The 26,086-nt window shown below is 39.2% G+C and overlaps 1 protein-coding gene across 2 annotated transcripts; it reads right to left on the bottom strand.

Moving 5' to 3' along the window:
- Positions 1 to 2,008: 2,008 nt before the first annotated feature.
- Positions 2,009 to 24,975, bottom strand: LOC21387854 (alpha-1,3/1,6-mannosyltransferase ALG2). 2 transcript variants are annotated; one of them, XM_024165936.1, is made up of 10 exons: positions 24,822 to 24,975; positions 24,382 to 24,426; positions 23,460 to 23,566; positions 22,882 to 22,998; positions 22,028 to 22,221; positions 21,157 to 21,262; positions 20,914 to 21,061; positions 20,639 to 20,778; positions 2,673 to 2,839; positions 2,009 to 2,596 (listed from the first exon to the last, which is right to left on the bottom strand). In XM_024165936.1, the coding sequence occupies exons 3-10, from the start codon at positions 23,518 to 23,520 to the stop codon at positions 2,303 to 2,305; spliced, it is 1,227 nt and encodes a 408-aa protein (XP_024021704.1). In that variant the 5' UTR covers positions 23,521 to 23,566; positions 24,382 to 24,426; positions 24,822 to 24,975; the 3' UTR covers positions 2,009 to 2,302. The 2 variants fall into 2 exon arrangements, with proteins under 2 accessions (XP_024021704.1, XP_024021660.1); XM_024165892.1 differs by lacking the exon at positions 24,382 to 24,426 and having other exon boundaries at positions 2,010 to 2,596.
- Positions 24,976 to 26,086: the final 1,111 nt, after the last annotated feature.

The following is a 26,086-nucleotide window of genomic DNA, read 5'->3' as shown; positions in this document are numbered from 1 at the left end:
TGAGAAGCTAAATGATAATAGAATTTAAATAGTGTTAAGGTCCACAACCAAAAAAATAAAATAAAATATAAAATAAAAAGGTTTAAAAGTCACAAATCTTGACTAAGTGTCTAAGCCTAAAGATTAAAAACGCTCGCAATTTGCTGCTCCTAACTTGAGTTAATTTCATGTAAAGAAAAGTAAATATAAACCAATCCTAATCCAACTCTAATTAAGCAATAGTGCCTAACATATATCTAACGTGAACATCATTCAAACTCTCCTATTCATAGTCAGTTTTCCTTGTTGAATTGGATTAATTAGAAAACCAAATACCAATCCAACTCTAATCATGCAATTAGTTTTCCTAGTTGAACTCTACTATACGAGTGAGTACTGCCTATATATGTATCATACTCTTGCCATTCGTGATCAATTCTCCGATCAAAGTGCCGCTTTCTCAAAATTCTGAAAAAGATGAAGATAGTCATCAAGAACGGAAGTTGAAGCTGCAGAAACGGCAAAAGAAAGTAATGAAGAGCGTCCTTGCAAGAGACTGAGGATAGTTATCAAGAAAAAAGGTTTAAAAGGCGAACCGCTGAAGCCTCTAGGTAAAGATGCCTACTTCGTCGCCAACGAGGAGCAGACAATCGGAGTGGTCGACGGCGTTGGTAGATGGGCCAGAAAGGGCATCGATTCCGGTGAATATGCGCGAGAACTCATGAAGAACTCAATGGCAGCAGTGATCGGAGAAGCCAAAGAAGGATCGGTTCCAGCTGATCTTAAAAGTGTTTTGCAAGAGGCTTTCTCCAAGACCATACTCCCAGGGGCCTCAACGGCTTGTATTCTGACACGCAACGAGGGCGTTTTGCGTGCCATTACGGCGTGTTCGTAAAAATCTACTGAATCCGTCTTATGTTAGTCCTTTTGAAATAGCGAATGCAATGGCGGGAAGAGTGTTCAAAGGAGGCAAAGTGGATGAAATTGCAGTCGTCGTTGGACAAATCATTCGACACTATGGTCTGAAGATGTACATGATGTTGGAGTTTCTTAAGAAAAAATCACCAGGATTATGCACTCTTTTTCCCTTGCTGAGGTTTTTGGCCTTTTGAGGTTTTTACTTGACAAGGTTTTAATGAGGCCTCTCCCAATCAGGGATGAGTAGATCAATTAATGGTCGTTTTTTCAACTTTAGTTTGACAGGTAATTGTTAGTTGTACATGGTAGATTATTATATTTTTCAGATTAATTATATGCAACTATATAGTATGGTTAGATAGTTAGGTGACAACCTAGTTGGAATGTGACTATCTTTCCTTATAAACGTTTGATATCACTTCTTAGTTGTTTTATGAGCAAGAAAAATATTCATTATTCTCTCCCTTTTGTCAAACAAAATAAAATTATCCACAACATGACGTTCAATTTGTTATTTGGATTTATAAGGAAATGAGTCAAGTCATATTACAGTAGATCGCTTGAGTTTACCATTTTTAGGATACTCGATATTAAAGAGAGGAGCCATCATTCAACTTTGCAGTGGCGTGCACACAAACTTTTTCGAGAATTACATTACAAGAAATATATATTGACATTATATATAATTCTTAATGAAATAAAATGCAAAAAAAATTTCCTATAATCCATGTACAGGGCTTGTACTGAGGTAACTAACGAAGTAAATATTAGAAACAAATGATCTGCGCATGAAAATTTTACAGCCCAATACAATTTTATCATACATCTAAGGCATGTTTATTTCACATCAAAAAGAAAAGGAAATTGAAGAGTGATTTTTTTTCCTATCTAATAATGTTTATTTACAAAACTAGTAATGAAGATTTAATGGGCCGAGAATGAAGAAAGAAAATGTCAATCCTTACACTCCCTTTAGTATTAATTTCTTGTCAAAGAGAATGAATGCTAAATTTACTTATCTATCCTTAATAAATTACTTTATAGTCAATAATTATTGAATTGTATAAAAAGACATTTTAGTTATTACATTTATAACATTACTATTCCAAATTTTAGTAAACATAAAAAAGGGAATGGGATTGTTTTCTATTACACAATCTAATAGTCAAGTAAACACATGAAAGGAAATAAATGACCCTTAAACCTATTACTTTATTTTTCTTTCAAATCTCATTACCTTTTCCATTACATTCCTTTACGGTTCAGTAAATGCGCCCCTAACCTATCTGTAGTGTGCACAATGGCCTGTGATCAGTTAGTAAAACAAGAGTTGGTTATGGTCTATAGTGATCCTGTGTTAGGCATGATTGATAGTGTAGCTTCAAACATTCTGCGTCAAAGATCATCAATCTTTCTTACTCCGAGCAACATCAACAATGTATCGATTCAAACGCTGACCAAATATCTTTGTAGAGAATGACTCGGTGGCATGCTGTCGAGCTTCAATCCCCATACTCTCTGCCAGCCGTGGGTCTTGAATGAATTTAGCCATAGCCAAAGCAAAATCTCGTGAAGTAGGATCACAGAGATATCCGGTAGTGCCATTTTTAACAGTCTCTACAGGGCCTCCGCTGTTGCAGGCAATAACAGGTTTCTGTGCTGCCATCGCCTCGAGAGGAACAATGCCAAAGTGTTCATCCTGCATCAATTGAATAATGTGTTATTTTTTCTTCCATAGCATCCAATAAAATTGGAGCAAATCATAACATCCATACCTTTGGTGTATAAAGGACACATAAACATTGGGAGAGAAGTTCATTTCTCTCAGATGTTGAGCACGACGTGATGAAATTAACCTGTCCAGATACGCCTTCCCTCTTTGCTAAAGTTTTCAGCTCCTCCAAGTATTCAACATTCTCACGAAGACGTTTATCAAAACCACCTGCAACAATTGCTACATATCAGTTTTGTGCTTGTAGATATGCGGGACCACGAACTAGCACCACTAAAAATGTAATGTAAAACATCAAATGCTACCATGTATTTCTCTGACGTGTTGTGGACAAACAGAAAACTGGTTTTCAAACTAAGATCTGCTAACGACCACTCAAAAGTCACTGAAATAACCATCTAAGTCTACTTTTACAATCACATAACATGAAGATGACAGAGGGCATCGTGACTCCTCGGTGACAATTCTAGGTCTTGACGTTAGGCCTTTGTACAAGTACCGGAACAGTGATAGGTACCTGCCCTGACTTAATCAAGATGATGAAAATTAACACTAGGAATTTGAATGAAAATACCCAGAAAGATGGGTTCTGGTTCATTTTATTGATGAACACTCCTCTATTCCTCAATTACAGAGAAGCTCAACAGAAACAAACACCAAAAGGAAAAAAAGATAGAATTGAGAGAATTTGAGGTCTCTCCCCCTCCCAGACCAACACTAACTTTCACAAGATTCGATGCCCCTGCCTAGAGCACCTCCCCTCCCCTATATTTCCTCTCGAACAAATTCCTCTAACGGAATTGCCAACTCAGCAGCGTCACTAGCCCTGACCACATCACTCGTCTTTCCCTTTTTACCCCTTCTAGTATAGGTAAATCTCAAAGGAGGCCTGGGCAGGGTTCTATCAATACCCCCCCTTCGAGAGCCACCTTGTCCTCAAGGTGGAAGTGGGGAAGCTGTTGTTGGATCACATCCAGGGGTTCCCAAGTCGCCTCCCAGCTAGGTAGCCCACACCAAACCACCAACCCTTCCACTCGGTCTTGGCTGCCGCAAGGAGATACACGCGTACGAAGGATTTCAGTGGGCTCAACCACGAGTTTCAACTCCTCCGTTAATTGCACTGGCAATGGCTGGTTCTTATACTCCCTGCCCTTGAATGCCTTCAATTGCGAAACATGAAAAACAGGGTGGATGCGAGCCGTATGAGGTAATTGTAGACGATAAGCCACAGCCCCTACACGCTCGAGGACAGGAAAGGGTCCGTAGAAGCGAGGTGAGAGCTTATCATTAACCTTGCGCACCAAGGACTTGAGACGGTATGGACGGAGCTTGAGCAAAACCAAGTCGCCAGGCAAAAAAGTTACCTCGCGACGGTGAGCGTCCGCGAACTTTTTCATTCGGTGTTGTGCTACCACAAGATGGTGCTTCAAGCAGTCAAGCATATGGTTTCGAAGCTGCATCTGTAGATTGACATCTTCTACCAACGAAAGCATGTCGTCGGACTCTAACATAGGATCCTTGGGCAGGGCAGCCAACAAATCCTGGAAGCAGAGCAAGGAGGGAGGAGGGCGGCCATAAACGGCCTGAAAGGGCGTGAACTTAGTACTCCGCCCAAGGCAGGAATTGAACCCACAACCTAGGTTTGTCGCCGGCAAAGCAGCGTAAATAGGTCCCAAGCAGCAATTGACGACCTCAGTTTGTCCATCAGATTCTGGGTGATAGGTAGAGTTATGGTGCAACTTCGTGCCATATTGCTTGAAGAGTTCCCGCCAAAACAAGCTCATGAAAACAAAATTGCGATCACTGACAATCGTGCAAGGGATCCCATGCAAGCAGACAATCTCGCAGATGAAGACTTCTGCGACCTGTTTGGCCGCGACAGGGTGAGCAATGGGGCAAAAATGAGCATATTTGGTCAGCCGATCCACTACCACAAGGATCGTGTCAATGCTCTTTACCCGTGGAAAGTCCTGAAACGAAGTCCATGGAGATGTCTTCCCAAATCTGTTGCGGAATCGGAAGGGGCTGCAACAAACCCGCCGGAGAAAGAGCTTCATACTTGGAGCGTTGGCAAGTCGCACAATGGGAGACATGGTCCCAAATCGTTTTCTTCATTCCAGACCAAAACACGTTGGAAGATAACCGTTTGTAAGTGCGGAAGAATCCAGAGTGTCCTCCCATGGCGAAATCATGAAACTCATTTAACAAGAGCAGAATCCAAGCTGAGTTCGGAGGCAACACAATGCATTCATGAAAACAAAGAAGTCCATTCCGCAAGCTATACCCTCTAACGTCAGCTTGGCCAACCTACAATTGAGAAATTAGTTGAGCACACACGGCATCTGTCTGCTGCTCACGCTTAATGGCTGCGACATCCAGTAACTGAGGTATGGATTGGGCCATATAAGTACAAGTGTCTTCTCGGCGAGACAGAGCATCCATAACCCGGTTGGCAGCCCCCGGTTTGTATCGCACTTCGAAGTCATACCCCATCAATTTGGAAATCCAACGGAGATGTTCCGGAGGAAGTAGGCGCTAGTCTAATAAGAACCGGACTCTGTTGGTCTATGCGTACCACGAAATGTCAGCCAAGAAGGTAGTGACGCCACTTTTGAACTGCCAAGACCACTGCCATCAATTCCCGCTCATACACAGACTTCAAACGCGAAGTAGGCGACAAAGCCTTACTGAAATATGCTATAGGCTTTCCCTCGCATTAGTACCGCCCCTAGACCCGAGTCTGACGCGTCGGTCTCCACCACGAAGGTCTTAGAGAAATCCGATAGAGCCAAAACTGGGAGAGTGGTCATGGCCAACTTCAAAGCCTCGAAGGTGCGCGAGGTTGCCTCCGACCAATTGAACACCCCCTTTTTAAGCAAATCCATTAAGGGTCGGGCAAGAGCTCCATAACCTCTTACGAAGCGACGATAGTACCCTGTGAGGTCGAGAAACCCACGGACAACATGCACGTTTTTAGGTTCAGGCCAATCCCAAATGGCCTGCAACTTAACTAGGTCGGCCGAGACCCCCTCCTTCGATATTACATGCCCCAAGTACTCAAGCTGGGATTGCCCAAACACACATTTCTTCCGATTCGCAAACAATTTTTCCGCGCGCAAAACCTCCATCACTGTGGCCAAATGAATCGTGTGCTCTTCCCAAGTGCGGCTGTAGACGAGGATATCGTCGAAAAAGACCAACACAAACTTGCGCAAGGCCGAAACACCGAATTCATCAAGGATTGGAACGTTGCCGGTGTATTTGTTAATCCGAAGGGCATTACTAGAAATTCATAGTGCCCCTCATGTGTGCGAAACGCGGTTTTCTCGATGTCACCTTCGTGAACTTGGATTTGATGGTACCCGGCCCGTAAATCCAGCTTTGAAAACACTACTGCCCCGTCCAACTCATCTAATAATTCATCAATTATTGGGATTGGGAACTTGTCGGGTACTGTGAGTTGATTAAGGGCCCGATAATCTACACAAAACCGCCAACTTCTATCCCTATTTTTCACCAAAATCACCAGGCTACAGAATGGACTAGTACTAGGCTTAATTATTCCTAAAGCCAGCATTTCCACTACTAATCGCTCAATCTCTTCCTTTTGGACATAGGGGTACTGGTACGGCCGAATGCTTGGTGGTGTGGCGCCTTCCGTCAGAACAATCCGGTGATCCGAATCTCGGGGCGGTGGCAACCCCATTTGGGTCGAAAAGACATCCCCAAACCAGTCTAACACCCTTTGTAATTCCAGTGTAACTGCCGGACCGGCCTCAACTAGTCTTAATTTCGGTCTCATAAAGCTAAATTAGAAATCCCATTTGTGGGAACTTAAACCGCCGAGAAAGGGCGTGAAGACTCACCGGGGAACAGCTCAATGTCGGATTGCCCTGCCACCCAACCCAACGAGAGCCGTTGAAGAACTTCAGCGCGTATTTAGACCAAACCACCCGGACTTCCCCAAGCGTCTGCAACCATGTAACCCCCAGCACCACATCCGCACAGCCCAGCTCAAAGGGGAAGAAGTCTTCCACGACACAGAAGCCTTGAATCCACAGCTCCACTCCCTTGCACAACCTTTGCTGCCGGAACTTCATTCCGTTCCCCACCTGGACCTCATAGCTAGCCATGTTATCACAGGGTAACCCCAGCTCCTCTACCACTTTAGTCGAGAGGAAACTGTGAGAGGCTCTGCTATCAATCAACACAACCACTTGGCGGGACCCCAGCTGCCACATTACCTTCATCATGTTAGAGGAGGTGAAACCGAGCAAAGAGTTGAGAGACAAATCCGCCGCCTCATCCGAGAACCTAGCGGGTGCCTCCGCCTCTTCTTCTTTCGTCTCCTCCGACTCTGACTCATCTCCAGCCACCAAGAGAACCTGCAGCTGCCGTTCTTACAACGGTGCCCCGGCCCAAATTTTTCATCACACCGAAAGCAAAGTCCCTTAGCCCGCCGTGTTTGGATCTCCTCGACGGAATGTCGTCGAAATCGTGATTCTCGGCTAGCCGCCGATAGTGTTGGAACTTTGGGCCGGCGGGCCGGCCCGAGGCCCAAATTTTTCGGGCTCAGCGAGCAGGGCCAAATGCCGGCCCGTCCAACTAAAATTTTTGGGTTCGGGAAACCCGAAAATAGACACCTCGCCGGAGCCCGCTGTCGTGTTATCGATGTCAACCGCCGTCCGCCGGAATTTTGTTTGAATTTTTTTGGCCAGGCCTGATCTGCCCGAAGCCCGAGCCCGACCAACAGATAAAATTTTGACCGTTGGAGCCCGACCCGACCCGAAGCCCGAAAATGCCCGACCCTAACAACTATTTTTTGGACCGTTGCCTGATTTTCTGCCTGAGGCCGCCCAAACCCGACCCCGCCGGGAAAAAAAAACTAGCTGTTGGATTCGAATTTGGGGGAAAAAATTAATTTTTTAACCTAAAAATTTTCCTATAAATATCTCTCAACCCCCGTCATTTTCCTCACTCAAACTCTCTCAATCCCTCTCAATTTCTCTCAATTGCTCTTAATTTCTCTCAATCTGAATCTCTCACAATTTTTTCAAAAACTATTACAATATCCTAAAGTTCTCTCTCACGAATCACTCTTATTTTTTTATAATGAATTCTTTTGATTATAGTGGTATTCCCGTTGATGCCCAACACAACGTGGAAGAAAGGCAATTTCTCACTAATGAATTTGTTACGTAAGAATCTGCTAATCCGAGCCCTAGTGGACGTACTGGAGGTCATGGTCGCAATGGTGGTGGGCGTGGAGAAGCGGCGAGTGCAAGTGCGACTGCGTCTGCAAATGTTGCAACCTCGAGGAGGAAATGCATGCGCACCAACAGTTTGGGATCACTTCGACACAATTGAGGAGGTCGACAATGCAGGTAACACTAAACATATAGCTCAGTGTAAATATTGTTTATCTAAATTACAAGGTGACACTATTCACGGCACCATACACTTGAAAAGACACTCCGAAAAGTGTCTTCAAAAGCTTGGCCAGTCCGGCGGACCCGAACTTCGCCATACACAATTATCTTTTAATCGCGCAACTAGTGGTCTAACCACTTAAAAATACGATCTGCAAGTAGATCGTATGGAAGTTGCGCGAATAATGGATGCATTAGATCAATCACTTAGTTTTATAGAGTATTCTAATTGGCAACAATATAGTAAAGTTGAATACAATCCTAATGCACAGTTTTTTTCAAAAACTTATCTTATGAAATATTTGTAAAAAATTTTTAAACAAGAAAAATAAGTATTAATAAATCTTTTACACTCTACTAACGGTTGCATTGCGTTAACGGCAGACATTTGGCATGCCGTTGCCAACAAAGATTATTTATCTGTAACCGGACATTACTTTAGAGGCTTCGATTTAGATAAGAGAATATTATATTTTAAATATGTTTTAAGATCACATAGGGCGGATTTAATATATAATACAATTTTAAATGTAATTGATGAATTTAGATTAAGAGATAAAGTAATGGCTATAACATTAGATAATACTAGTGCAAATACTAAAAGGATTAAGTAATTTAAAAATGATTTAAGTTTATTCGGTGATGGTAAAATTTTCCACCAACGTTGTGCATGCCACGTAATTAATTTAATAGTTAAATCCGGATTAAAAGAAATTGGTACTCACATTAAAAGAATTAGAGATAGTATTGCATAGATTCAAAATAGTAACCAAAGGCAACAACATTGGTTTAAGTTCTTACAAGCATTAAATATACCTCCTAGTAGGGGTGTAAAAATTGAGCCCGAACCCGAAAAATCTGCCTGGCCCGACCCGCCCAACCCGACTAAATAGGTTTTTTTTTTTTTTTTCGGGATTAAAATGGTCCCAACCCGCACTGTGCGAGTTGGGGACGGGTCGGGCATGCTTGAACCCGCAATGCCCCGACCCCGGCCGTTTTTTACCTACCCCGTAACCCCAACCAGGCATGTTGTAAGTCCTCACCGTTCCTCGCCATGGACTTCTTCAAATCCATCTCCAATTCCGGAGCTTTCAGCCACACTCCGTTAACCTACCACGCCATGATCGACAAGCTCTCCCGCCATGGCCAAATCGATAGAATCCAGTACCTTCTTCACCAGATGAAGCTCCAAGGAATCTCATGCTCCGAGGATTTATTCGTCACCGTTATCAATTCCTACAAGCAATGATCAAAGACTACTTTTTTTGCTGATATTGTTGGTATTTCTTTGGAAATATTCCTTAAAGTATTGATTTTTCTCGTATATTATTCTTGTTTATAGGGAAATTGGTTGGGCAGAGGAGGCTTTGAAGATGTTTTATAGGATAAGTGAGTTTGGGTGTAAACCGACAGTGAACATTTACAATCATGTTTTGGATGCTTTGCTTAGCGAGAATAGGTTTAACATGATTAATCCAGTTTATACTAATATGAAGAGATATGGGTTGGTTCCAAATGTGTTTACTTATAATGTTCTTAAGGCTTTGTGTAAGAATGATAGGGTGGATAATGCCCGCAAGTTGCTTGTAGAAATGTCTAAGAGGGGGTGCTCTCCCGATGTCGTGAGCTACATGACTATAGTTTCGTCGTTGTGCACGCGCAAGAAAGTTGATGAGGCGAGAGCACTTGTTGTTGGGTTCGAGCCTGTTTTGCCGGTTTATAATGCTTTGATCAATGGTTTGTGCAAGGAGAATAGAATTGAGGAGGCTTTAGAATTGATTTTCACCAACCCGAGTAATCTGAGCTTACCGAGGTCACCCGAAAGGTTGTGGGTTTGTAGACTTAAGAGAGTGTTGCGGCCTAAAGTTTTCTCAACCCGCACTAATCGGGTTGGCTCAATTTTTCGGCTCAACCCGACCCTACCCGGCCGATTTACACCCCTACTTCCTAGAGCATTAGCTTTATATATGCATGTAAGATGGAACTCAACTTATATTATGTTTTAACAATGCATCCCCTATAAGAATGCTATAACAAACTATATGTGTACGAAATTAGGAACATGACATATAGATGCATATGATTGGTAAATTGTCGAAGTTTTGTATCAATTTTTAAATAGGTTTCATGAAGTTACTTTAAAACTTAGTGGAACATATTACCCAACACCACCTTTAGTTTTATGTGAACTTTTAAGAATTAGTATTTTATTTAGTGAATATAGGACGAACTCAATCTTAGGAGTTCCTATCCAATCGATGGAAAAGAAATTTAAAAAATATTAGTCTAAGTTGCCTTTGTTGTATGGTTTGGGTACTATTTTTTATCCTAAATTAAAATTAGACGGTTTAGAAATTGGTTTAGAAAACTTAGGTGAACTTTTAGGCATCCATTATTCGGACCAATTTCCAACAATAAAAGAAAAAATATTTTCAATCTATAGTAAATATGAGAATAGGTTTACAAGCACAAATTCTGGAGTACAGAAACCGCAACAACAAGATGAAAACCCGCATTCATACTTGAATGTTTTCGAGTTGAAGAAGAAGAAGAAGACAACTCAAATAGAAGCTGAGAGTGGATCTTCATCAACAGGTGGCAACGGCGGCGGCAGCTTCAACGAGCTTATGGCGTTCCTCAGTGAGAGCTTAGTAGTCGACGATAGTAGAGAATCGTTTAACTTAGTTCAATTGTGGATGGCACAAGCATTAACTTGGCCAATCCTAACTCAATTGGCAATGGATATATTTTCGATCTCAGTCTCCACAATTTCATCCGAACAAGCCTTTAGTATGACAGGACAAATACTTGAGGAACGCCGAAACGCATTACAAATGGACATTGTTGAAGCCTTAGTTTGCATTAAGAATTGGGATCGTGCCGATCAACGTCTACAGGATACAATTTCGCCAGCAAGTCAAGAATGAATCGATGAATTTAATAGATTAACATTTAATTTTGAAGACGATCCTTCAGTTTCAAATTAAATTTGTAATTTGTAATTTGTAAATATGTATTTGCTTTTGACATTGTAATTGTATATTTTGTAAGTTTGTAAAATTTGTAATTCGTCACAAAATGATTGTACTCTTTTTTTCTTACTAAGTTTTTATCTCAATTGTGTTTTTCTTAGTAAGGTTTTAATGGGACAATCATGAATTACAAATTTAAAAATTAATATATAAAATTAATTTATTAAATTGTGTTAATAATGTGTATTGAATGTTGATTTTAATTTTTATATAATTTTAACACAAAATAACTTAATAATTATAAAAATTAAAAAATATACAAAAAAATCTAGCATTTCAAGCGGGCTCGGGCAGCCAAAGCCAGGCCCGCGGCCCGTCCACGGGCCTTCTCGGGCTCAGGCGGGCGGCCCGAAAATGTCGGGCGGGTCGGGTCGGGTCGGGCATCGGGCAAAAAATCGGTATTTTCGGACGGACGGCTCATCCAAAGTTCTAGCACTAGCTGCCGACACTTGAGCAATAGCGAAGTCCGACTTCGCTCGTGGGAAGGTTCTAGAATCCTTCGAACCACTAGACTCTGAAGGTAGCTCTGAGCAAAGGAATAATTACCCCTAGGCTGGTCCAAATTAAAGGCACCCCAGACCGGCCCATCGGTCTCCACATGCGGCCCAACCGTAGCTTCCTAAACTTGTCTTGGACCTCATTCCTGTCTTCCACCTGCTGGGCCAGGTCCATGGCTTCTTGAAGGTTAATGGGCTGGTGTTGTAATACCCGAGATTTAATTAAGCCTTAAACCAATAATAAATGAATTTAGTAAATTAAAATCATGCACCACATTTAGTACATTTTGGATACTCCTTAGCAGTTGAATTATCTATCTTAGGTCGCTTCTTAGCATTTTATTGCCACTCTTGCTTCTATTTCCCTTTTGCTACAGTTGTTCCTGGTTTCTACTGGTCATTCTTAGCGGCATAAGTAGCTTTATTCTCCAATTCTTGTCTCTTAATACCCTTCTCAGATATCATAGCCAGTTCAACTGCTTCGCTGAACGACTGAGGCCTCGACATGCTCACATCCTTGTGGATAACTGCTTTCAAACCCTTAATGAATAAGTTCATCTTTTCCACATCATTACCTGCTATCCATGGAACAAATCTTGAAAGTCCTTCAAATTTAGTGACATAGTCATCAACAGTCATAGTACCTTGTGCTAATCCCACAAACTTAGCCACTTTACTTTTCTTTACTTTCTCAATGAAGTACTTGTTATAAAATAGTTCTTTGAAACCATTTCAAGTAAAGTTGGTAGCAGCTGGAGTCAACTTAATAGATGCCCACCAATGCCTAGCAATATTCTTTAGCAATTGAATAGCATAGGAAACTCGTTGAGCATTTTCCATAACCATGTAGTCAAAGATACTTTCTATAAAATTGATCCACTCTTCAGCAATTAGTGGATCAGGTCCACCATGGAAATCATTAGGATGTTGCTTCCTAAAACGCTCATAAACAGGTTCCAAATTATCTTGTCTTTGTTGTCAAGGGGGAGGTGGAGGTTGATTTGCATGCTGGGCTCCTTGTTGTGCCATCATGTTATGAAACTGCTCTGTTTGTTGTTGAAACTGTTGAGCTTGCATTTGCATTTGTTGTCTCATAAACTCATTTTGTTGTCTCTATTGATCAGCCTGTTGCTGAATTAATGCAGTTAATCCATCAAACATTTGAGCTATGTCGACGTTCAGGGGATCGCAAGCATATTTTTTAAGAGGCATTCTGCTACAACACTCATTTCTAACATTTAGATTTAAACCAATAATAATAAATATACTTCCATGTAAATGCAATATAAAACATAAAAATATTATTCTATACATTGAAAATCATAAACATTACTCATTGGCTGAGTTTCTTATCCAACCACTTGTTTATATGTACTTCGTTGTCTTCAGAAACATTAAACACTGGGCTCTGATACCAAAACTGTAACGCCTCCAACGCTAAACCGGTCTAAGGCCGAATTTAGCGAAGTAGTGCTACTTAAAACATACTTTTTATACTTAAAACAATGTCATTTTTAATATGGGAAAACTGATGGTTGAAGTCATCATAAAATTTTCGTAAAGGTTTTTTAACAAAATGAGTCAGTGCACAAAATGATTTCCAAGGTTAGTTAAATACATCGAACCATCCTTCGTTTTCACAAAAACTGGTGCACTCCATGGAGAAAAACTTGGACGAATAAAACCTTTGTCGAGCAATTCTTGAAGTTGAATCTTCAACTCTTTCAATTCTGATGGTTTTGCTATCTACAGCGATGCTTTAAAGAATGATTTGAGTTGCGTGCTTATGCAAAATGGGAAGGTGATAGCTTATGCTTCACGTCAGTTGAAAAACTATGAGAAGAATTACCCTACTCACGATTTGGAGCTAGCTGTTGTTGTCTTTGCTCTCAAGATTTGGCATCACTATCTTTATGGTGAGCACTGTGAGATATATTTCTGACCACAAGAATTTAAAATATTTATTCTCGCAGAAGGAATTAAATATGAGACAACAAAGATAGCTAGAGTTGGTTAAAGGATTATGATTGTGTTATCAATTATCATCCTAGCAAGGCTAATGTGGTGGTGGATGCTCTTAGTAGGAAGTCAGCTGTTGTTGGTTCAGAACAACAATCTTTGCTTGCAGACTTAAGTAGAATGGAAATTGAAGTGGTTTCTCAAGAAACAAAGGCTAAGCTTTCAGCTTTAGTGTTGCAGCCAAGTATCATCAATAAGATTAAGCAAAGTCAAGATTCAGATTCTTATTTAGTTTGTATCAAAAAGAAGGTTCAAGCTGGAAAAAAAAAAAAAAAAAAAGAATGACTTTCAAGTATCTGATGAGGGTGTGATCTTTTGTGGTCATAGACTGTGTGCGCCCAAAATTAGGGAATTGAAAAATGAGATTTTAGATGAGACTCATTCATCTCCTTACTCAGTTCATCCAAGGAGCACTAAAATGTATAAAGATTTGAGACTCCATTTTTGGTGGCCAAAGATGAAGTACGAAGTAGCAAAGTATGTTAAATGTCTCACTTGTCGGCAAGTCAAGATAGAACATCAGAGGCCTTCAGGGAAGTTGAAACCACTCTTTATCCCAGAATGAAAATGGGAGCATGTTACCATGGATTTTATTATAGGATTGCCAAGGACACAGAAGAAATTTAATGCTATTTGGGTTATTATAGATCGACTTACAAAGTCTGCTTATTTTCTTCCAATACGGAATACTTTCAGTATGGATCAGTATGCACAGCTTTATATCGAAGAGATTATCAGGCTTCATGGTTCACCTGTATCCATTATTTCTGATCGTGACCCAAAATTCACTTCAACATTTTGGAAAAGTTTGCATTCAGCCTTAGGAACGCGCTTGTCTTTCAGCACGGCTTATCATCCTCAAACCGATGGGCAATCAGAGAGAACTATTCAAACTCTAGAGGACATGTTTAGAGCTTGTGTTCTTGATTTTTCGACTTCATGGGATAAAAAGCTACCTTTAGTTGAGTTATCCTACAATAATAGTTATCATTCGACTATTGGTATGGCTCCATACGAGGCGTTATATGGTAGGAAGTGCAGATCTCCAATTCATTGAAATGAGGTTGGAGAAAGAAAAGTCATGGGCCCATAATTGGTTTAGAAAACAGTTGATGCTATTGACAAGATTCGAAAAAGGATGAAAGCAGCTCAAAGTCAACAGAAGAGTTATGCCGATAAGCGTAGAAAAGATCTTGAATTTGAAGTTGGTGACAAGGTCTTTCTTAAAGTTGCTCTAATGAAGGGAGTTATGAGATTTAGACAGAAAGGAAAACTCAGTCCTAAGTATATAGGGCATTTTGAGATTTTAAAAAGAGTAGGAAAACTTGCTTATGAGTTAGCTCTTCCACCATCATTGTCTGGTATTCATGGTACATTTCATATTTATATGCTCCGCAAGTATATAGCTTATCCATCTCATGTTTTGAAGTATAAAGCTTTGGAGTTGAAACCAAATTTGTCATACGAAGAAAAATCAGTTCAGATTCTTGATAGAAGACTTAACGAATTAAGAAACAAGAGCATTCATTTGGTCAAGGTTCTTTAGAGAAATCAATTAGTAGAGGAAGCTACTTGGGAAAAAGAGGATGAGATGAAGATCAAGTATCCAGAACTTTTTGGTAAGCTAAATTTCGAGGACGCAATTTGTTAAGGAGGGGAGAATTGTAATACGTGATATTTAATTAAACCTTAAGCCAATAATAAATAAATTTAGTAAATTAAAATCATGTACCACATTTACTATTTATCTCAAAGTTATTTGTCGGTATTATATTTTATTATTATAGCTATCATATGATTTTATTAAACTTATCCCCTTACTACTCGAGTCTTCAATTTTAATGTGCAGTGCAACTAACTTGATGTAGGAACTCAATGTACTAAACTTATGAAGAAAAAATGATATTTATTATGATTATTTGATATGATATTTTACCTCTATTATGATTGATTTAATAATGAATTATTACTTTATATTTTTATTATATGGTTTTACGTAAATGTATTAAGGACTTAATTGTTATTTTGAATTTTTTGTGAGAGAAGGTTATGTTAGCAAATTGAGTGAACTTTAGGCACCTAATTAAAGAATAAAAATAGAGGCTTTAGAGCTGATTTTATGAGGTTAGGACAAATGTTAAAGACTTAGAAAAACCTAGACACTTGTCCTACTATAAGGTCACTTTACTTTTACTTGGTCTCTATTATGTTTAGACTTCATTTTTTGGTCTATTTCAACAAAGAAGCCTAGAACTCCGACCACAACATTTTTTTCTCTCTTCTCACTCCTTTTCTCACCAAACACTCATAAGCAAACCTAGGTTTTCAAGAGCAAATGAGCTAAAAACTCAACCAGCCCATTTCAACTCGTTTTTAACCTAGAACCAAAAATAATCACTAAGGTTTTGAGCTTCTATTCACTTGGGAACACGTTTTTCTTTGAGGTAACTTCTTTCTTATGTTAGAAACTAAGATTTCAGAGATTAAGATGTTGAAATCCTACTTGAGATTCGGATTTTTGATGTGATTTATCATGCATGTTGGTTGTAGACTCTTAAAAATGAGTTTCTTGAGGTTTTGGTTCAAATATTAATTTTTGGGTTAAATTAATGATTTTAGCTTGATATTATTTATGATTACTTGAAGATAAACTCTTATTAGGATGATGATTCATGTATTTGAGAGTGGTCTTTGAAGATTAAGATCTGCATGCTAGGTATTTGATGAAATGTTCAAATATAAGTCCTCTATACAGCCTATGTAGATTCTGTTTTCGTGCTATATATAATTATGATGTTGATTGATCTTATATTTTTCTATTAAAGTATACATCTCAAGCTTTACGTGAGTTTTTGAATCACTTTAAACGGATTTTTCTACATTTAGTTATGAATTTTATAAGTTCAGCTAGAAGGCTGTCATTTTCCTAACAAGATTATACTTCAATCTGGATTTTGGGTTGTTTTTTATTAGTTTGAAAAATCTAAAACCTATCATTCTAAAAAGAGGGTTTTGAGTCTACTTTTATTTGCCACTAGTCTCATAATATTTTGAGTTTTGATGAATTTGTTATGAATATTTTCGTTATAATGCGCAGTTATATGTTTTGTTATATGATGATATGAATGTGATTTTTAAAAGCTATGATTTTTAAAGGTTAATTAGCACATTGAAGGCTCCCCACAACCAGTTAGTTTGTGCTTGCAAAGTAGTGATCGAAATTTAGATAAGTAGAGTTAAAGCATTTTCAAAACTGCATCACAAGACCTATTTGACATAACTTGTTTAGAATTGTGATTTATGCAAGTTTATTCTCTTATGAAATTTTTATATTCAAAGAGTATTCATGATTAATTATTTTGAAAGAGATTATGATATTTGCTTATTATGTTTTTATGTTTTAAGAGATTTTATGGTATGGTATATGGATGAGAGGCTGGGTAAGCAGGGGTGCGAAGGACCGGTGCCTCAAATTAGAGAAATTGTGTCTTTGAGACAACTAGAGAAAAATGCTAGTAGGAAGCCTCTTATTGATCACAAGAGAAAGAGATTCTAAAAATCCTGCTTCGTGTTTAAGAGAAGAGAATTGGCCAAAATTAGAGAGATCCTATATAGAAAGGCTTACTTGGATCCGAAATTCTGTATCATACCTAAACTAAGAATAAGTATGAAAGCTTATGAATAATGTTTAATAAAGAGATTTCAGCCACGGAGATTTTAGATACTTACTTTATTTAAAATCTACTTATTCAGTTTTTGCTCATTAGTTTTACCTTGTGATGTAGATGATGTTGTTACCGAAGAGTAAAAAAAAATGAATTCCAAGGTTGGCTGAGTACTCCAAGTCCTACATCTTGCATCTTGTTTATATGTACTTCCAAATAATAGATGGGCTTAAAATGTTTTTTTTTTTACTATATCGCTTTTGAATAACTGTTTAATGTCTAACATTTGTGATTGTAATTATTTTGCGCACTGACTCATTTTGTTCAAAAATCTTTACGAAAATTTTGTGATGACTTCAACCACAAGTTTTCACATCTTAAAAATGACATTGTTTTAAGTATAGAAAGTATGTTTTAAGTGACACCACTTCGCTAAATTCGGCCTTAGACCAGTTTAGCATTGGGGGCGTTACAATTTTGGTATCAGATCCCACTATTTAATGTTTCTGAAGACAATGAACTACATATAGACAAGTGGTTGGATAAGAAACTCAACCAATGAGTAATGTTTATGATTTCCAATGTATAGAATAATATCTTTATGTTTTATATTACATTTACATGAAAGTATATTTATTATTATTGACTTAAACCTAAAGGTTAAAAATGAGTGTTGTAGCAGAATGCATCGTAAAAGATATGCTAGAGATCCCCCGAACGTCGACATAGCTCAAATGTTTGATGGATCAACCGCATTAATTCAGCAACAGGCTGATCAACAGAGACAACAAAATGAGTTTATGAGACAACAAATGCAAATACAAGCTCAACAGTTTCAGCAACAAACAGAGCAGTTTCATAACATGATGGCACAACAAGGAGCCCAGCATGCAAATCAGCCTCCACCTCCCTCTCGACAACAAAGACAAGATAATTTGGAACATGTTTATGAGCGTTTTAAGAAGCAGCATCCTAATGATTTCCATGGTGGACCTGATCCACTAATTGTTGAAGAGTGGATCAATTCTATAGAAAGTATCTTTGACTACATGGTTATGGAAGATGCTCAACGAGTTTCTTGAGCTATTTAATTGCTAAAGAATAATGCTAGGCATTGGTGGGCATCTATTAAGTTGACTCCAGCTGCTACCAACCTTACTTGGAATGGTTTCAAAGAACTGTTTTATAACAAGTACTTCATTGAGGAAGTAAAAAAAGTAAAGTGGCAGAGTTTGTGGGATTAGCACAGGATACTATGACTGTTGATGACTATGTCACTAAAAATGAAGGACTTTCAAGATTTGTTCCATGGATAGTAGGTAGTGATGTGGAAAAGATGAACTTCTTCATTAAGCGTTTGAAAGCAGTTATCCACAAGGATGTGAGCATGTCGAGGCCTCAGTCGTTCAGCGAAGCAATTGAACTGGCTATGATATCTGAGAAGGGTATTAAGAGACAAGAATTGGAGAATAAACCTACTTATGCCGCTAAGAATGGCCAGTAGAAACCAAGAACAACTACAGCAAAAGGGAAATAGAAGCAAGAGTGGCAACAAAATGCTAAGAAGCGGCCTAAGACAGATAATTCAACTGCTAAGGAGTATCCAAAATGTACTAAATGTGGTGCATGATTTTAATTTACTAAATTTATTTATTATTGGCTTAAGCCTTAATTAAATCTCAGGTATTACAGGTGTAACTTGACCTCAGCCCGGATATCTCTCGCAGCCCATTCAGAAACGCTCCCCTGAAGATGGGCTCAGGAACTCCTCTCAACACCGCCGCCAACGTCTCAAAGGTGTCGCGATACTCCGCCACCGTCCCGCTCTGCTTCAATGACATCAACCTCTACATTGGGTCACCCTTTCTTGCGCGGCTGAAGCGGTGCAGCAAGGCTGCCCGGAATTCCCTCCAACTGGCAAATGGCTCATGCGCTTCCGCCCACCGGAACCAACCCAGCGCACGCCCTTCTAAACAAACCGATGCCGCCAACACCACCTCATTCACATCGTTAATCGAAAAGTAACATTCGGCTCAGAATAGCTAGCCATATGGGTCCTCACCGGTGAAGATGGCCAGCTCAAGTCTCCTCCCCTGAAGATGGGCTCAGGAACTCCTCTCAACACCGCCGCCAACGTCTCAAAGGTGTCGCGATACTCCGCCACCGTCCCGCTCTGCTTCAATGACATCAACCTCTACATTGGGTCACCCTTTCTTGCGCGGCTGAAGCGGTGCAGCAAGGCTGCCCGGAATTCCCTCCAACTGGCAAATGGCTCATGCGCTTCCGCCCACCGGAACCAACCCAGCGCACGCCCTTCTAAACAAACCGATGCCGCCAACACCTTCTCATTCACATCGTTAATCGAAAAGTAACATTCGGCTCAGAATAGGTAGCCATATGGGTCCTCACCGGTGAAGATGGGTAGCTCAAGTCTCCTCCCACGGTGCACAACTCAGCCTCGCCGAGCTGGAGACTCCTGGCGGTCCTCTCCCGCTCCCTGTCTCTGTCCCTTGCTCCTCGTCGTGGAGCTGGCTCACGTTCTCCTCCAACGTGCCACCTTAGGAGAGCTTCCATGCGCACCATCGCATCTTGCACCCGCTCCACTCGTTCGACAAGGATTGTCACGTCTTCTTGCAGCCTAGGAACCGGATCTGTCATGGCTCCGAGGAGTCGCACCGTTTCCTAGAGATCTCCCAATCACCGCTCGTTCCGGTCGTAACTCAGCTGGAAGATTGGCCATGGACCGATGCTCTGATACCAACTGATAGGTACCTGCCCTGACTTAATCACGATGATGAAAATTAACACTAGGAATTTAAATGAAAATACCCAGAAAGATGGGTTATGGTTCCTTTTATTGATGAACACTCCTCTATTCCTCAATTACAGAGAAGCTCGACAGAAACAAACACCAAAAGGAAAAAAAGATAGAATTGAGAGAATTCGAGGTCTTTCCCCCTCCCAGACCAACACTAACTTTCACAAGATTCGATGCCCCTCCCTAGCGCACCTCCCATCCCCAATATTTCCTCTCTAACAAACTCTAACTGAATTGAATTGCCAACTCAGCAGCGTCACTAGCCCTGACCACATCACTCGTCTTTCCCTTTTTACCCCTTCTAGTATAGGTAAATCTCAAAGGAGGCCTGGGCAAGGTTCCATCAAACAGTATACTAACAAGAATCACATAATCTATATCCAATGTTTTCTATCAAGCTCCAGTTCGCAAAATACACAAACTATGTCACTATTACTTTAAGTGGTATGCGATGATGAAGGAACATAAACTATTAACTATATAAGGGTGCGTTTGGTAGAAAGCAACTACAATTGGGAATACTTGGGCAGATAATAGTTGGGAACTTGCCTGCAATCGTCAGTGACACTTGATCCAGATTAAGACCTTGGAAAACACCATGTTCACCCTTGTGCAGCAAAGAGAAAGCCGAAATTGCCAAGTCTATATTCTTTTTTCTTTCAAAACGGTTGATGGACAAAAAATTCAGCCTGAAGCAGAAAGAGGAAGAGGAGAGGAAAACACATATTACTTGGGAAGGTGATGCTAAATAAATATTTACTCGTTATATATGAAGTATCTCTAGAATCAGGGGGCATCAAAAGAGTTATAATCACGTTCGTAACCTGGAGGATTTAGGTTCATCAAACTGATCCACGTTCACTGCAGGGTAAAGGACAGTTGGTTGAATTCCTCGTGCATCAAGATGCTTGAATGTATTTGCAAAAGTAGAGGCCGTAAATTTGCTATTAACAAGAATTAAATCTGCCATGCCTGCACCAAAGTGAAAGAAACAGAAGATATAAAATATAAAATAACAGAAAAGAAGACAAGAAATCAAATTGACATAGATGAGACAAATGACAGACCAGTCGTTATTTCCTCTACAAAGTCTATGGGTTTCCTGTACATTTTCCTTAGAAGAGTTGAGTGTTGAGCTAGCAACAAATCTGGAAAATGACAATAGAAGACGACCTGGAAATAAAAATTAACTCATAAACCAAGGTTTTAAAAGGCGGAATCGGGCCTCGGGGCATTTTGCCTTTACGAGGCGAGGCGTAAGCCTCAAGGCACTTTGAGGCATAAGCCTCAAAAAATGCCTATAAAAAATTTAGGAAAAAAAATAATACTAACAAAAACTAAATCCATACTTAATAATCATTAAAAGCAAGAAATTTAACCAAACATCCACATAAAGAGTAGTCTATTTCACTACTAGAAGTGTAAGAAAGACTTTGTAATTATCAAATCCTAATATCATAAGGTTCATAATGCACTTCTAAAAGCCTAATCTCCCAACTCATCAATCATCATCACTACTAAGAGAAGAAGAAGAGTGTTTGCCCGTGCGAGGATGAAAAAGGAGGAGAGACGGCTGTGCAAGTGGCTGACTGCTTCTTTTGTTATTAAGGTTTTTTTCTTAGTCATTAAGGGCCCGGTACTTTGGGCTTTTTAAAATTTTTGGGCCAGCATGTTAAAATAACCCACCAGAAGACCCTTTGCAAAGAGGCGGACGCCTCACTAACTGCCTGAGGCGCTGCTCAAAGGCATGCGCCTCAAGTGGCTGAGGCACACACCTCAACACCTACCCTGTAAGGTGTAGGAGTTGAGGCGCTTTTCCAGCGCCTCGCCACGAGGCGCACCTAAAGGCGTGCGCCTCTGGCACTTTTTAAAACCATGTCATAAACTACAACAATAGCAGAGACTAAGATAAAAGTTGTATAAAATAGACAAGCATACCTTTGCTGATTTTTTCAGTTTCAATAGAGGGTTGACAACAGAAACCTGATCTACTAGGATTACATCAAATGACGGCCACATGACCAATACACAGAGTGCAACAAAAAGGCATCGTAGATAAGCACACAAAGCATGAAGACGGTAAAAAATATGTCTAGGTAGAAAAGCACCATATACTGTAACTGGAAAGGTACCTGCAAAGATAATTAATTAACATTTAAGAATGCTACGCAATATTATTCAGGAGATAAAGGAATGCACTTCACAGAACGGTGCATAGAGTGGCTGAAAAGAAAAGAAACTCTAAGCTTACCTTAGATGAAATCAAGTAAGTTTTTATTCCTAGCCCACCAAAAGAATATATATAGCAAAAATAGAATAAGAAGAAAGATTAACTACATAAAGTTCTTTCTACTAAATCAAACATGCCACCATCTACACTACAGCTGTAACAGTCACCCCCCTACCTACGTGTGATGTACGTTGTTTTCTTTTGGTTTTCCTTTACCTAGTTTTTCTCATTAAGTTGAATCAAGTTCGCTTCCACACTAATTTTTCATCAGGAGGTTAGACACTCAGACAAGTATCTGGCATCCCTCTTTCCCCAATCCTTTTAAAAGGATTTTTTTTTTTTTTGGGGGGGGGGGGCGGCGGCGGCTTATGCTAATCAGCCAGCAATGTATGCATCTAACTAAGTACGTGCATGATGTACTACACCAGAATGAAGCAACTAGTAAAGAACAAAACCCTTATTTTTCTTTCAGTAAGTAACTAAAGTTTAAAGAATAAAGCAGATTTTGTTCTTCTAAATCATCAACCTTCCCTCTTTAAAAAAAAAAAAGATCAAAACATACCAGAAACAGTCTCCTCAAAACATCGGTTTTTGTCGTGGTGTGCAGTGAAGACATGAACTTTATGTCCATGCGATGAAAGTTCAACAGCCGCATCAACAATCAATCTCTCAGCTCCACCTGAAAAGATCATAACAAATTCAACATGGAATAATTTACCCAAAAAAAAAAAAAAAAACCGAAAAAGAAGAAGTATTAGGTCAGACCGCAGTCATACTTGGACACACTAACCACAAGCCAGTTATTGGAATCCCAATACATTTCAACCTATTACTCCATCAGCTGATCAGCATAATGAAATTATAGTAACTTGAAAAACAACCTTAACTCAACCCACAAAAAATCTTAAAATTTTAGCAGAAGTAAAAGACTTTAAATTTTTTTTAGATTGTCACTTGTTTTATAGGTTTCTACATATGTTGTTACTTGTTTTGTAGGTTTTTTCTGCCTCTCTCTCTTCTTGCTCTTGGTTACCGTGTTACATCGGACAATCCAAGCTTTTCATCTTACTTGCATTGCTCAAAAATATAAAAGGAAAATTATGAAAAACATTAATGGTAAAGAAGAGGATAGCATCTTACCAATACCGAGATCAGGATGAATTACAGCGATGCTTAACTTTGAGCTGGCTTTGTTGGCCATCTTGTATTTACCTTCTTGTTTGTTTGAAGTAGAGAACAAAACCTCTCTGTAAAATTGACAAATTCTTTGATAAACCATTCGATGAAGAAATAAATCAAGATTTGAATGTCTTCCTAGGAGAGCAATAGGTTTCTCGAACCCCAAAATTAACAAATCTTATGAAACAAAGCAGCTCTTTGCATCATCAAATCTCAAATTCTCAAGGATCAAGGTGTGTGATGAAGATGGTAAGGGACAATAATCAAAAAGTCAAAACTCCTTTCAGCTAAAATCTAAATGTGGATCCTTTTTTACTTCAAGCAACAATCTAAATTCAACAAAACAATGGCGCACCCCACATACTATTTCCCCTCACACAACTCCATTCTACCTTGAGCGCACCCCACATGCTATTTCCTCTCACACAACTCCATTCTACCTTGACAAAGTCTTGATTTTTAATGTGAGGGTTTCAATTCAATCAGATCAAAGATGGCTTAAGAGCAATGCAAATTTCTCATAGTGAGAGGCGTGTCTATTATTACTATTGTTGTTGTTATTATTACTATTCAACAACCAAAATCCAATTCAGGAAATAGAAGCAGACCAAGAAAAGAACAATCATTTAATAATTGAGAAACAATATCAAAAAAAAAAAAAACAGAGTTCTTCTGTGCTTTTTGACTATGGGGTGCGACTATCAATTAATTTGGCTATTTGTGTATTTATGATTTATGATAAGAATTACTTGCATGTATATAATGCTTCAACAACTTAAGTGCTCAAAGTCAAACTCTAGGCTCGAGATAGAGGAAAATGGTGAGCTTACATTCACAAGTACCAAAATGAGTTCTCAATTCTCATAGCAGAACAGTGAATTACCTTTCAAGACTAATTTTTCCGCGGATTTTCCTATTCCTGTTTTGCCTATTAACAGGAAAATTATCTTTACAAATGCTGACACATATCAAATATTAAAGATCAAATAAATTAACAACAAAACAGAAAAATAAGCAAAAAGCTCAGAAATATCAGGAAAACAATAAACCAATGACAAGTAGAAGAATCAATAGTCTTTCAGACAGAGAGAAATCGGGTTCCTATAATCCTATTAGACTCTGAATAAGATTAGCATTTTCTCAGCAAACGAATAAACAAAAAAGTTAATCATTCAAATTAATTACACGAATTGGGGAACAAAACGAAGAACAATTAAACAAAAAAATTGAAGGGAAAAAACTAAAGAAGGGAAAAAAATTAAATACTTTCACTTGTTTAGAAGGTTAAGAAAATTGATAGAAAAAACATGTGAAAACGTTCACCAGAGGGCGAATGCGTCGCGAGCTCCGGCGGGATGGATGATGGCGGCGCATGCGAGGACGGCGACAGATCTCGCCGGAGAAGAGAGATCGCGGCCGAGGACGACCGCCACAGAAGAGAGGAGAAGAGAGAGGGAGGTGGGCGGAGGAAAGAGAGAGGGCGGAGGAGAGAGAGGGAGAGATGGCTGAAGGAGAGGAGAGAGGGAGAGTTGCTAAAGAGAGAGAGGAGGAATCGAGGAGAGAGATGAGAGGAGACGAGAGAGTGATAAGTTACTCACCGATTTAAATTTAAAATTTAAATTTTATTATAATAAAAAACTCTCAAAAATAATTTATTTAATTTGTTTAGTACAATAAAAAACTCTTATATAAACTCACATCTTAACTCAAATTAAAAACTCAAATCATCAAATTAAGGCCCCGTTCACTTCACCGATTCGAGTTTAGAATTCGAATTGAGATGTGATTTTATATGAGAGCTTTTTACTGTAGTAAAAAAGTTACAGTAAAAAACTCTCACATAAAATCACATATCAATTTAAATTTTAAACTCGAATCAGCGAAGTGAACGGGCCCTAGGTACTAGTAATCAAAGAGAGAGGAGAGAGAAATTCAATTTTTTAATGAGAGAATTTTAAACCCTGTTCATTGTACCGACCCAAGTTCAGAATTTAAGGCCCCATTCATTTCACCGATTCGAGTTTAGAATTTAAGTTTTACTACAGTAAAAAACTCTCAGAAATAATCACATCTAACTTTTTTGCTACAGTAAAAAGCTCTCACATAAAGTCACATCTCAACTCAAATTAAAAACTAGAATCAGCGAACTAAAGGGCCCTAAGTTTTGCTAGAGTAAAAAGCTCTCAGAAACAGTCACATTTAACGTTTTTGCTACAGTAAAAAACTCACATAAAGTCACATCTCAACTCAAATCAGCAGCAAACTAAACGTGCCCTTAATGTGCGTTTGGAATTATTTTTGAAAACGTTTTTGCACGTTTTTAAAGGTACCAAAACAAAAACGGTTTACAAATCGCGTTGTTTAATAAAAGTTTTGAAAACGGAAACGAAAACAAAAACAATAAGGCCCCGTTCACTTCACCGATTCGAGTTTAGAATTTGAGTTTTGCTACAGTAAAAAGTTCTCAGAAACAGTTACATCTAACTTTTTTGCTACAGTAAAAATCTCTCACATAAAATCACATCTCAACTCAAATTACAAATTCGAATCAACGAAGTGAACGGGCAGTAAGTGCGTTTGAAATTCGT

The sequence above is a fragment of the Morus notabilis genome, unplaced genomic scaffold (assembly GCF_000414095.1).
Source record: "Morus notabilis unplaced genomic scaffold, ASM41409v2 Scaffold913, whole genome shotgun sequence".
NCBI classification, from domain to species: domain Eukaryota; kingdom Viridiplantae; phylum Streptophyta; class Magnoliopsida; order Rosales; family Moraceae; genus Morus; species Morus notabilis.
This window is presented reverse-complemented; position numbering and strand designations above follow the sequence as displayed.